Source organism: Xyrauchen texanus, chromosome 22, assembly GCF_025860055.1.
Source record: "Xyrauchen texanus isolate HMW12.3.18 chromosome 22, RBS_HiC_50CHRs, whole genome shotgun sequence".
NCBI lineage: Eukaryota > Metazoa > Chordata > Actinopteri > Cypriniformes > Catostomidae > Xyrauchen > Xyrauchen texanus.
In genome coordinates this window covers 23328279-23340344 of record NC_068297.1, presented here as the reverse complement: position 1 = coordinate 23340344, position 12066 = coordinate 23328279, and the positions used below count along the sequence as shown (strand labels likewise).

At 43.7% G+C, this 12066-nt stretch overlaps 1 protein-coding gene across 1 annotated transcript in view; it reads left to right on the top strand.

Annotated features, from left to right (window-relative positions):
• kcnk2a (potassium channel, subfamily K, member 2a) overlaps positions 1–12066 on the top strand; it is a 53750-nt gene that overhangs the window by 27329 nt on the left and 14355 nt on the right. Inside the window, exons 4-5 of the mRNA XM_052153204.1 lie at positions 7867–8027; positions 10970–11156. Coding sequence (XP_052009164.1) covers positions 7867–8027; positions 10970–11156 — 348 coding nt within the window. The remainder of the gene's footprint in view (positions 1–7866; positions 8028–10969; positions 11157–12066) is intronic.

The following is a 12066-nucleotide window of genomic DNA, read 5'->3' as shown; positions in this document are numbered from 1 at the left end:
GTCTATGGTGTTTGAATCAGGCTCTTCCCGAAAGGTAGCTGGCGGTCCCTGTACAAAAGACCCATTGAAAAGAGGGTGGGTGATCTTCAGTGGAGAATTGTGCATGGGATTTTAGCTACAAACAGACACAAAGCACTCCTTAATGACTCAGATGATGAGGGTTGTCCTTTCTGTGGGGTGTCTGAAACTGTTTTTCATCTTTTTATTGAGTGTCCACGTTTAGATCAAATTTTGGGTTTAATTGAAAGCTGGAGTATGCAGCTTTTGGGAAAGTTCAATCAAGAATTGTTTATTTTTGGTCCCAAATATTCAACAAAATATAAATCCAAAGTGGTTTTTTTAAACTTCTTGTTCGGTGCAGCAAAGTTGGCTATTTGGTGTACAAGAAGAAATAAAGTAGAAGGGAGGGAAAGTGTGGACACTGTTTTGATGATGAGAGGTTTTATAAAGAAGAGACTAACGATGGAGTTTGCGTATTTTAGCCTCATTAATGATGTTAATTCTTTTTTTCATGTGTGGGGAGTTGATGGTTTTATATGTGAAGCTGATGATCAGGGAGGTTTTGTATTTAATTTATGAGTGTTTTTTTATTTATTTATATTATTTTTTGTTTTTGTTTTTCTATCCCTTTGTTTTGTGGTAAATATAAACACATGGATGTTTTAATGGTTTTTATTTTTTTTTAAATATAGGTCACTTATGTTTATATTGATCAATTAAAGAAGACCTAAAAGTCAAGTCTCTCTCTCTCTCTCTCTCTCTCTCTCTCTCTCTCTCTCTCTCTCCTGCACTTTTGAGCTGGTGGAGCTCTCTCCCGCAGACAGACACACGACCACGCCACCATCACCACAAGTTACTTTAGTTTTGGACACCATTCACATACTGTACATTATATGGATCTACAGAGTTGAGATATTCTTCTAAAAATCTTTGTTTATATTCTGCAGAAGAAAGAAAGTCATACATATCTGGGATGGCATGATTGTGAGTAAATGATGAGAGCAATTTCATTTTCGGGTGAACTGTTCCTTTAAAGCAGGCGAGGGGAACCCTGCTCCTGGAGGGCCACTGTCCTGCAGAGTTTAGCTCCAACCCTAATCAAACACACATGCCCTTACATTTTTCAAGTAATCAAGACCATGATTAGTTACCTCAGGTTTGTCTGATTAGGGTTGGAGCTAAACTCTGCAGGACAGCGGTCCTCAAGTAGCAGGGTTCCCCACCCTTGCTTTAAAGGAAAGAAGTTTTGTACATATCAATTCAAATGAGGAGAGCGAAGATCATTTTTGAGATATCATACCCTAAACAATATTAAACTCAATTGCCCCTGTCAAAACAAGAACTATGTCAGAAGTAAATATAAGAAGAAAGTGTAGGAAGGCTAGAACATGCTTGGAAATCAACTAAACTTCACGTTCACGTTGAGCACTTTGAGCACATGAAGGTCCTTATTGCTGTACCATAAGACGGTTAAAGCTGCCATATAACTGCCATAATGTTAGGATTATATTTAATACAATTAATAATCTGACCAACTCTGTGTCTAGTGCTGCTTTTTGTCTGATAGATTGTAACACTTTTTTTGTTAATAAGGTCTCAAAGGCATCAATTTTTCCCCCCTTGACCAAAAAATCGAGTTATAGGGAGAGTTTGTTGAATTCTTTCTCACCAATTTCAGAGCAAGATGTTTATAAGATTGTACAACAGTTAAAAATATAGTTGTCATACAGATGTTGTCCCTTTAAGACTTTTCAAGGAAGTTATTGGGACAATAGGTCCAACTTTGTTGTCTATAGTAAATAGCTCACTTGTGTCAGGATGTGTTCCAGAGGAGTTAAAGACTGCGATAGTACAACCGCTTTTGATGAAGCCCTCATTAGATCCTTTCATTGAAAATAACTATGGAACAATCTCAAAATTATTTGATATTTTATTATTTCTCTAAAATATTAGAGAAAGTTGTAGCTAAGCAACTGTTGGAGGTAGTGCATCATATATATATATATTTTTTTAAATTTATGTCAATTTTTAGAGAAAACCACAGAAACTGACCAATTTCTTATTGACAGCGGAGGATGCCGGAATGTGCTCAATTTTTGTGTTGCTTGATTTAACTGCAACGTGTAATACAGCTGATCATTCAGTTTTAATTGATACATTGAAGAGATGTGTGGGAAAATCTGGGGTGGCTATTTGTCGAATAGGAAATTTGTAGTGTCTGTTAGTGAAATTTGTAGTGTCAAAAATTAATTGTGGTGGTCCACAAGGTTCCCTGTTAGGGCCAATATTGTTTTCACTATGTTACCTCTTGGTACTGTGATTTCATTGCTATGCGGATGACCTGCTGTTATATTTGTTGTTGAATCCCAGTGATCTGACTAATTTAAATGTTCTTCAAGCTTGTATAGTAGATAGTAGAGAGGCTCAGGACCCAAACACAAATAGTGAAAAATAAAGTTTTATTTAATACAAAAATAAAAAACAAATGTCTAACATAAAACTCCCAAAGGGTGGAAAAAACAAACACAAACTATCCCGTAGGGGAAAACATATAGTATTTATAATCCAGGGCTGGGGCAGATGGTAATGGGGAATCAGGACCGACCAGACCGACTGGGACTGGAAGCCAGACCGATTAGAAATACAGGACACATAAGACTGGAGACGAGACGAACTGGCACTGGACAGCAAACACAAGGAGACTAAAATAAGGGGAATTAGTTAACAGGGGACAGGTGAGGCTAATAAACTAATAACGGGCAAACAAGGAGGTGGGGTATGACAGCAATCAGAGAGACATGCAGCGATACAGAAACAAAACAAAGCCACATACTCTCACAGGACAACAAAACACCGGAATGGCATGAGCACACATCGCCAAGAGACTAAAGCAATATAAGCCCATTGTTAGGAATTCCTTGTCTTGTTTCACTGTTGCCCTTTGTCTGCCATTTTTGTCACCTTTGCATTCCTTAGTTTTCACTTTTGTCCCTTGTGTAGCCCCTTAGTCTCTTTGTTAGCCTTCGTGTTCACTTGTCATTGTTAAAGAACTACACTTCCCAGAATCCACCTGCCATCATCACTGCCATTTTGTTCTCACCTGTGTCTTATTCAGTCATCACTCACTGTGTATTTAAGCCCTGCTTTTTGTTCACTCCTTGTCGTTCGTTGAATGTTGTTAGCCCGGTATGTGTTCCCTACCTGTTTCCTCAGTCTTGTGTTTATTTCCCCATTGAGGGTTTTTCCTTTGTTCCCGAGTTTTCCTTGTACCTGCCTTGTTTGTTTGGTTAATAAAATTGAACTGCATTTGGATCCGCATCTCCTCGTCTGCCTTTGCTGCCCATTCGTAACAGAACGAACGACCAAACATGGATCCAGCGGTTCGAAATGCGAGCTGTCAGCTGCTCAGCCTTAGTCAGGGAAATCGTCTGGTGGAGGACCACATCCGCGATTTCCTCGTGATTGCGAGTGCCACCAAATTCCCTGACTCCGACCTGGTGGGGTTTTTCCGGGCGAGCCTGAACAGTGCACTCAAGGAGCGGTTGCCACAGGCAATGCGTGGCTGGACGCTCCACGCGTTCGTGGAGGAGACTCTGCTGGCCTGCGGTTCACCATTTACTGTGGGCGTCATCGAGGAGAACCCTGCCACTCCTCCCACAGTGGTAACCCTCCATTCACCCGTGGTTCGTCCCTTCACGCCTGCCACGGCCAACGAGCCAGCATTGCCAGCTCTGTCCGCCCGGCCGAGCGAGCAGAGAAAGGCTCTGCTCACCAGTCTCCGCCTGCCACGGCCAGCGAGCCAGAGCCCACGCCTGCCACGGCCAGCGAGCCAGAGCCCACGCCTGCCACGGCCAGTGAGCCAGTAGCCTCGCCAGCCACGTCCAGCGAGCCAGAGCCCACGCCTGCCACAGCCAGCGAGCCAGCGCCACGCCTGCCAGCGGTCAGCGAGCCAGTAGCCTCCGATGTCAGTGAGCCAGCGCCTGTAGCCTCCGACGTCCCTGAGCCAGCGCCTGTAGCCTCCGACGTCCCTGAGCCAGCGCCTGTAGCCTCCGACGTCCCTGAGCCAGCGCCTGTAGCCTCGACCGTCCCTGAGCCAGCGCCTGTAGCCTCGACCGTCCCTGAGCCAGCGCCTGTAGCCTCGACCGTCCCTGAGCCAGCGCCAGTAGCCATGACCGTCCAAGAGCCAGAGCCAGTAGCCATGACCGTCCTAGAGCCAGAGCCAGTAGCCATGACCGTCCAAGAGCCAGCGCCATTAGCCATGACCGTCCCAGAACCAGCGTCATCCGAGCTTTTCAGAGCTCCGCCTCCCGAGCTTTCCAGAGCTCCGCCTCCCGAGCTTTCCAGAGCTCTGCCTCCCGAGCTTTCCAGAGCTCCGCCTTCCGAGCCTCCCAAGCTTTCCAGAGCTCCGCCTTCCGAGCTTTCCAGAGCTCCGCCTTCCGAGCCTCCCAGAGCTCCTCCCGAGCTTCCCAGGGCTCCGCCCCTCAAGCCTTCTAGAGCTCCGCCCCTCAAGCCTCTCGAGCCTTCCAGAGCTCCGCCTTCCGAGCCTCCCGAGCTTTCCAGAGCTCCGCCTTCCGAGCTTTCCAGAGCTCCGCCTCCCGAGCTTTCCAGAGCTCCGCCTTCCGAGCCTCCCGAGCTTTCCAGAGCTCCGCCTCCCGAGCTTTCCAGAGCTCCGCCTCCCGAGCCTTACAGAGCTCCGCCTTCCGAGCCTCCCGAGCTTTCCAGAGCTCTGCCTCCCAAGCTTTCCAGAGCTCTTCCTCCCGAGCTTTCCAGAGCTCTGCCTCCCGAGCTTTCCAGAGCTCTGCCTTCCGAGCTCTCCAGAGCTCCGCCTACCGAGTCTTCTAGAACTCCTCCCGAGCTTCCCAGGGCTCCGCCCCTCGAGCCTTCTAGGGCTCCGCCCCTCGAGCCTTCTAGGGCTCCGCCCCTCAAGCCTCTCGAGCCTTCCAGGGCTCCGCCTCCAGAGCCTCTCGAGTCTTCCACGGCCCTTCTCCCCGAGCCTCCTATGGCTCTGCTCCCAGAGACTCCAGAGCTTTCTAGGGCTCCGCCTCTCGAGCCTCCTACGGCTCCTCCAGAGCCTCCTACGGCTCCACCTCCAGAGCCTCCTACGGCTTCACCTCCCGAGCCCCTACGGCTCCACCTCCTGAGCCTCCTACGGCTCTGCTCCCAGAGACTCCTGAGCTTTCTAGGGCTCTGCCTCACGAGCCTCCTACGGCTCTGCTCCCAGAGACTCCAGAGCTTTCTAGGGCTCCGCCTCTCGCGCCTCCTACGGCTCCTCCTCCAGCGCCTTCTACGGCTCCACCTCCAGAGCCCCCTACGGCTCCGCCTCCCGAGCCCTCTAGGGCTCCACTTCTCGAGCCTCACGAGCCTCCCAGGGCTCCGCCTCTCAAGCCTCTCGAGCCTCCTACGGCTCCGCCTCTAGAGCCTCCTACGGCGCTACCTCCCTCGGCTAGGCCTCCTGAACCTGTCCCTGTCTGGTGGCCTTCTCCCAGGGCCCCAGACCCTGTTTCTGACCTGTGGCCTCCTCCCAGGCCTCCTGACCCGGTCCCTGTCCTGTGGCCTCTGCCCAGGCCCCCTGACCCTGTTCCCATCCTGTGGCCACCTCCCAGGCCTCCTGACCCGGTCCCTGTCCTGTGGCCTCTTCCCAGGCCTCCTGACCCAGTTCCAGTCCTGTGGCCTCCTCCCAGGCCTCCTGACCCGGTCCCTGTCCTATGGCCTCTTCCCAGGCCCCCTGACCCGGTCCCTGTCCCATGGCCTCCTCCCAGGCCTCCTGACCCGGTCCCTGTCCTATGGCCTCTTCCCAGGCCCCCTGACCCGGTCCCTGTCCTGTGGCCTCCTCCCAGGCCTCCTGACCCTGTTCCCGTCCTGTGGCCAGCTCCCAGGCCTCCTGAACCGGTCCCTGCCCTGTGGCCTCCTCCCAGGCCTCCTGACCCGGTCCAGTGGCCTCCTCCCAGGTTCCCCAAACCTACCCTTGCCCTGTGGCCGGCTCCCAGATCTCCTGAACCTACCCTTGCCCTGTGGCCAGCTCCCAGACCACCTGAACCTGTCCCTGCCCTGTGGCCAGCTCCCAGGCCTCCTGAACCTACCCTTGCCCTGTGGCCAGCGAGCCAGACCACCTGAACCTGTCCTTGCCCTGTGTGCCCCCCAGGACTTCCTGCCTGCCCTGTGTGCCTCTTGGACTTCCTGCCTGCCCTTTGTGCCCCCCTGGACTTCCTGCCTGCCCTCTGTGCCCCCCTGGACTGCTTGTCTGCCCCTTGTTGCCCCCTGGACTGCCTGTCTGCCCCTCGTTGCCCCCTGGACTGCCTGTCTGCCCCTCGTTGCCCCCTGGACTGCCTGTCTGCCCCTCGTTGCCCCCTGGACTGTCTGTCTGCCCCTCGTGGCCCCCTGGACTGCCTGTCTGCCCTTCGTTGCTCCCCTTGGTCTGCCTGCCCACCACAAGCTTCCCCCCCAGTCAATGGACATTTGTTCTTCCCATTTTTTGTTTTGTTTTATGTTATTTTGATCGTCTGGAATCCGATCCTTGAGGGGGGGCTATGTTAGGAATTCCTTGTCTTGTTTCACTGTTGCCCTTTGTCTGCCATTTTTGTCACCTTTGCATTCCTTAGTTTTCACTTTTGTCCCTTGTGTAGCCCCTTAGTCTCTTTGTTAGCCTTCGTGTTCACTTGTCATTGTTAAAGAACTACACTTCCCAGAATCCACCTGCCATCATCACTGCCATTTTGTTCTCACCTGTGTCTTATTCAGTCATCACTCACCGTGTATTTAAGTCCTGCTTTTTGTTCACTCCTTGTCGTTCGTTGAATGTTGTTAGCCCGGTATGTGTTCCCTACCTGTTTCCTCAGTCTTGTGTTTATTTCCCCATTGAGGGTTTTTCCTTTGTTCCCGAATTTTCCTTGTACCTGCCTTGTTTGTTTGGTTAATAAAATTGAACTGCATTTGGATCCGCATCTCCTCGTCTGCCTTCGCTGCCCATTCGTAACACCCATGCCAACAAATGGCAAAAAAAAAATGATGCCACGCATTCTCACTCTAAACAAAACCTTAACGTACATCGCGAGGCAAACGCCATGTGATGCACGCAACAGGCGACAAAAACAAGACAGGACACCTGTACAAGAGTTCGACCAACACACACACCTGACACATTAGACCAAAGTGACCGAACCTCAGCACAACGTGAAGACTGGAAGTCAGGACCCAGACACCATGTTCTCAACATGAAACAAGTCAGACCGAAGAGCGCACGGCAGGGAATACAACTGAAACTGCGTGTTCACACAAAGACAGACAACGAAACGCAAGACAGACAAGTGACTTATGAATCTTGTCGTGAACATTTGGCTGTTCCAAGATCCAGATACAAAACTAAAGGTGATTTTTGTAGTGAAGCCCCCACGATAATGGAACAAACTGCCCTGGGATATTATCTGCGAGTCTGTGTCTGTTTTTAAGTCTCCTTTAAAAACTCATTTGTATAGACTTTCTTTTATTATTATGTGAATGTGTTGTTTTTTACTTTGTGTATTTTGGTTTTATGTTTTTTGAAGCACATTGTGCTAAATCACTGAAAGGAGCTATAAAAATTAAGTTGTAATTATAAAGTTATTATTAAACGGCTTCCCAGATAAGACCTTTTTTCCACATGGAAATAATAAATATTTTAGAGGGCTCAAAATATATGAAAATGTTAGAGTTAAGTAATACATAAATCTTAGTCTTAGGTCCCAAATAGTCCATAAATAAATATGAAGTCATCAAAATCTATCTATTGGTTTTGCCAGATCAATCCACTTGCTGTTGTATCCACATATTATCTCTAGAATCATTAGGATTAGAGACCTCCTGACCGATTTGCATTTCTTCTTACTGCAGGGTTTGGAAACGTCTCTCCACACACAAAGGGTGGCAGGATCTTTTGCATTATCTATGCCCTCCTGGGGATTCCACTCTTTGGGTTCCTCTTGGCTGGAGTGGGCGATCAGCTGGGAACCATATTCGGCAAAGGAATTGCCAAAGTGGAAAAGATGTTTGTGGTGAGTGTGTCATCAAAGCAAACCAGATCTTTACATCAGTATTGATTGTACAAATATTTTATATCACTTAATATCACTACTTTTTATTACACACCTTTCTGAAATACTAGATTAATCAGTTGTGCCATTTTGTGGTCAAATATTTTTGTACTATTGACCATTGTCCCTGGCAATCAATATCCAACGCTTGTTTTGTGTCTCTCAGAGCACATAATAGAATAAGTTGAATTAATTTATTTGTTTGAAAAAGAGGATTAATATTTAGTCTGCTTTATTGCAAAATAAAGCTCTTCAGTGTGATGCAAGACCCCTCCACTTCATAGAAAGATCAAGACCGCAACATGAAGAGGAGGCGCCTTATATCACTATCAGGGTTATTTTGTTATAATGACCAGCTGACTGTAACATATCACTTTTTCATACGGTGAATCATTTTACTTGTGCAGTATTTTCTTGCGTCAACACTTTTATTCCTGAGTTTATATCAGGTACGTATCAAAGAAATACATAAACATAAATTATTATTTTTCAACTTAAGTTGAGCAGCACAGTGGCAAAACAAAAAAATACAACAGATTAGACCAATTATGTGAGATATTTTTAGGGAAACAAATTATGTGAATTTACCACCATAAAAATATAGAATCATGAGTTCACAAAAGAACCTGATTACATCTAGACAACACTATTATTACATTTAGTTAGGAAAACAATTTGAAATTGTATTGTATTTTTCAATAATCCCCTGTGTCGCAATAATGATTGTTTGGCAGAAATGCATGCTGACTACTATAGGGCTTCTTCTGTGCTGCAGAACACTGACACTTTTGATGATTCAATGTAATCACTTAAGTGCCTCTTGTTTACATGCTTTGCACATGCACACACTTTCATTTTCTGCTGAGTCGTGTTGTTGAACGTTGCTGTTTACTGTGAAAAACACAGTTTATTGTTTATTTGCCATAGTGAATTATTTATTTCTGGTATGTTTATTTCTTTGTTTAGATCATAGTAAACACAATTTCTTCATATCCTGAAAGAAGGATTTTTTGGGCATTAAGTATTTTATCTCTTTAAACTCTTTAAACTAGTTATGGAATGAAAGTTGATTAAGTCGTCCTGTATTTGGCTTTTTGGGTTATCGGTATCAATTAACAGTTAAAATATGTTTTTGTTAATTTGAGAACATATTTCGCATATACTTTTCACATCAGTTTTTCAAGTTTTTTATTTCTTTTTAAAAATTGTATTTTCAATTATTACGTCTTTTACCCCGCAAGAAAATAATATTAAAAAAGATTTCCCTAAAGGTTCTTACAAAACACTGACAGGTTACTTGAAGTAAAGCGTGTGGGTGCATCTCAATCAGCTCCCTAGTGTAGTTCAGTAGTCAGGGCACTAACCAGGGAGTCGGCAATTTCTAGGGCTGTCCCAATCGCAAAATCGTTCCAGTGCACTGAAATTTTTGCTCTCTAAAAATGCCCAGAATGCAGTGTAAAATCAAGGGTGCGTCATTGCACACTGTGTTCCCTTACTGGAAATGTCATCATGTCTTCTGAGGATTTGTTTGCAATTATCTTTCATCCATTATGTGCATGAAAGGGAAAGAAATTGTAAATTGTAAAAAAATAAAAATAATATATATATATATATATATATATATATATATATATATATATATATATATATATATATATACAGTTTTTAATTGTAATTACTTTTAATGTAATTTACCTATCATAATGCACTGTATATTTTAGTATCAACAACAAAAATGCACGATGTAGAGCAATGTTGATAATTATTACCAACTGTGTTTTAATGAACACTTCTGTGTTTTAGTCATCAGTGTCCCAGGTTTCAGTTGATGAACACCCTTGCCAGTGCCCGAATTCGTGTTCACGATATAATGATTTATGACATACGGCATGGGATGCACCAGAGTTTTTAAATATGGTCATATGACCTAAGATAGAAGAATCAGCATTGGCAACTGAAAAACCCCTAGTGGTCGATCACTACTTTAAACATTATTTAGTCCTTTCAGTTAAGCTCCAGCCTTATGCACGAAAGATGCACATCTCTCAGAACATAAATTAAAAATAAAGTCCTGCATGGCTGATCTGATCTTTTTCCCTTTAAGCACTAGTACAGTAGAAAACACAAGTACAATTTTACAGCAGTGTTTTCTGGGTCAAATGACAGTTTGAACAGTTTGAAATTTTATGGGAAATTGACTCCTAAAATAAAAATTCAGTCTTCCTGAATTTTCCTGAAACTCATCCTCATGCCTTACAAAACCATTACGACTTACTTTCTTCTATGAAACACAAAATGAGTTATTTTTAGCAGAATGCACAAGCTGCTCTTTTCCATACAATGAAAGTGAATGGTGACTAAGTCAAGGCAATGTTTTTATTGAATAATGATTTAAATTTCAATGTGTTCCTCACACAAAGCTATTATATGGCTTCGAAAGACTTGGAATATAGTGTATGTGTTTGTTTTGCTTTTATGGTGCTTTTTGTATCCTTTTGGAGCTTGACAGCCCCTGGTCCCCATCCACTTTCATTCTATATAAAACATCAGGATAAACATTCTTTCAAACTTCTTGTGTGCTCCCTGGAACAAAGAAGCTCATATGGATTTGAAATGAGATGAGGGTAAGTAAATTAATGCAAAATTCTTATTGTTGTATGAACTGTCCCTTAGAATTCATTAATTTTTAATGAAGCAATTATTTATTAATACTGCAAGAGTCTCATGTAGGACAGTGAATACTAGATTTTATATCGGTAGGTGTTGCATAAGAGTGAATGTTTTCAGATGGTGTCTGGTCAAACATCGTGTAACTGTGTTCTGCAGTGATTATAATGTACTTAATGGTCTTTGCCTCCTTCCATTCTCACCTCCATTCTGTTCGACTGATTTTTTTCTCTCAGAAATGGAACGTGAGCCAAACTAAAATCCGTGTGACATCCACAGTCCTGTTCATCCTGTTTGGGTGCCTGCTGTTTGTGGCCATCCCCGCCCTCATCTTCCAGCACATTGAAGACTGGAGTGCTTTGGAAGCTATCTACTTTGTTGTCATCACATTAACCACTATTGGATTTGGGGACTTTGTGGCAGGTGAATGAAGTCACTACTTTTGCTGCCTCAGTCTGAATTTCATTGGTTATTGAAAACAAACAATGCAACACATCAAACTGAAGTAAAATGCATTACTGCTGTGCATTACCTGTGGCACTTTCCACAAATAACATGCAAATATAGAGCCTGAAACTTACTTTTTTCAGTAAATGATCCGTGAAATAATTTATCTTCCGATTGATAATCAACCTCAAGGAGTCAAACTAAATATTACATGAGCTGTTTTATTGTATTCTTTTTCTTCTTCTTCTTTTTTTTTTTTTTTTGCAATCCTGTAACTGAAACTTAGGTAATCTCTAAATCAATTTAAACCTTGAAGTTTTAGCTAAACATAAACATTAAATAGACAAAAATTAAACAATAATTTTTAAATAATAATAATATAAATATGCCATAATCTATTAAAGAGTTGAAGGTTACAGGATTGCAAATTAAATCCTAAATTATAAATAATAACATTAGAAGTAAGGAAGAAGAAAGGGCCACAACCTGAATATTGTAATGGCTAATTGTTATGATATGATTGTAATTGTAATTAATCGACTGTTCATTAGTAGTTACTCAATAGTTATTTCTCCTGAAGCTGAATTAGTAGATAATTAAAAGTAGTTCATCAGGAGGCATGACTGAATTCAATAGTTATTGATTAGCTAATTGTTACTTAACACAACTATAAAATGCTATTACATACTGATTAGTTAACACATCTTCCTTAGTAGTTAATAGTAGTGACTTAGGTGTTAATGAAGAATTACCTATTACTTCTGCAGTAATTTCTTATTAGTTATGCATTAAGTAAGATACAGTATTCTAAAGTGTTACCGTTTTCGATAAATAAAAGAGAAATGTATGTTTGATCAAATAAAAAGGCCACAATAACTTGGGTATC